Source organism: Wasmannia auropunctata, unplaced genomic scaffold (genome assembly GCF_000956235.1).
Source record: "Wasmannia auropunctata unplaced genomic scaffold, wasmannia.A_1.0 LD336103.1, whole genome shotgun sequence".
NCBI lineage: Eukaryota > Metazoa > Arthropoda > Insecta > Hymenoptera > Formicidae > Wasmannia > Wasmannia auropunctata.
Genome location: NW_012026787.1, coordinates 381,403 through 382,057, shown reverse-complemented (window position 1 = coordinate 382,057; position 655 = coordinate 381,403). Strand labels below are relative to the sequence as shown.

The following is a 655-nucleotide window of genomic DNA, read 5'->3' as shown; positions in this document are numbered from 1 at the left end:
ACCACCGATATACGCCATGTATCAGGCAAAGACAATGTAACTGCCGATACGTTGTCACGGGTAGAAGCAGTACACTCGACAATCGATTATGAAGCATTGGCCAAATCTCAACAAGAAGACCATGAGCTGTTTTCGTTGATCGTCGAAGGGAAAAGCCTGCAGCTCAAGAAGGTCGATATCCCTGGTGCAGGCTTGGCTATCTGGTGTGACACAAAGACCGAGACACCACGTCCATTCCTTACCAAGCCATTCAGGCGAGCTGCCTTTGAAGCGATCCACAATTTGGCACACCCAGGCATAAAGACAACCACTAAACTCGTGGCACAACGCTACGTGTGGCCATCCATCAACGCAGAATGCCGGGAATGGACGCGAGCTTGTACAGCCTGTCAACGCTCGAAGATAACGAGGCACATATCAGCTCCACACGGAACCTTTGCTCTACCCACCAAAAGGTTCGAACACGTACATCTCGACATCATAATTCTACCAGTGTCTGAAGGGCATCGATACTGCCTTACCTGCGTAGACCGCTACTCGAGATGGCCTGAAGTGATCCCTATGGAAAACCAGGAAGCTGAAACTGTAGCCAAAGCATTTTACAACGGCTGGATTAGCCGCTTTGGCGTACCCCTGCGGATCACCACCGATCAAG

At 50.5% G+C, this 655-nt stretch overlaps 1 protein-coding gene across 1 annotated transcript in view; it reads left to right on the top strand.

The window, feature by feature from the left end:
- LOC105457789 overlaps nucleotides 1–655 on the top strand; it is a 30,982-nt gene that overhangs the window by 15,128 nt on the left and 15,199 nt on the right. Inside the window, exon 7 of the mRNA XM_011702653.1 lies at nucleotides 26–627. Within this exon, the coding sequence (XP_011700955.1) occupies nucleotides 26–627 (602 nt within the window). The remainder of the gene's footprint in view (nucleotides 1–25; nucleotides 628–655) is intronic.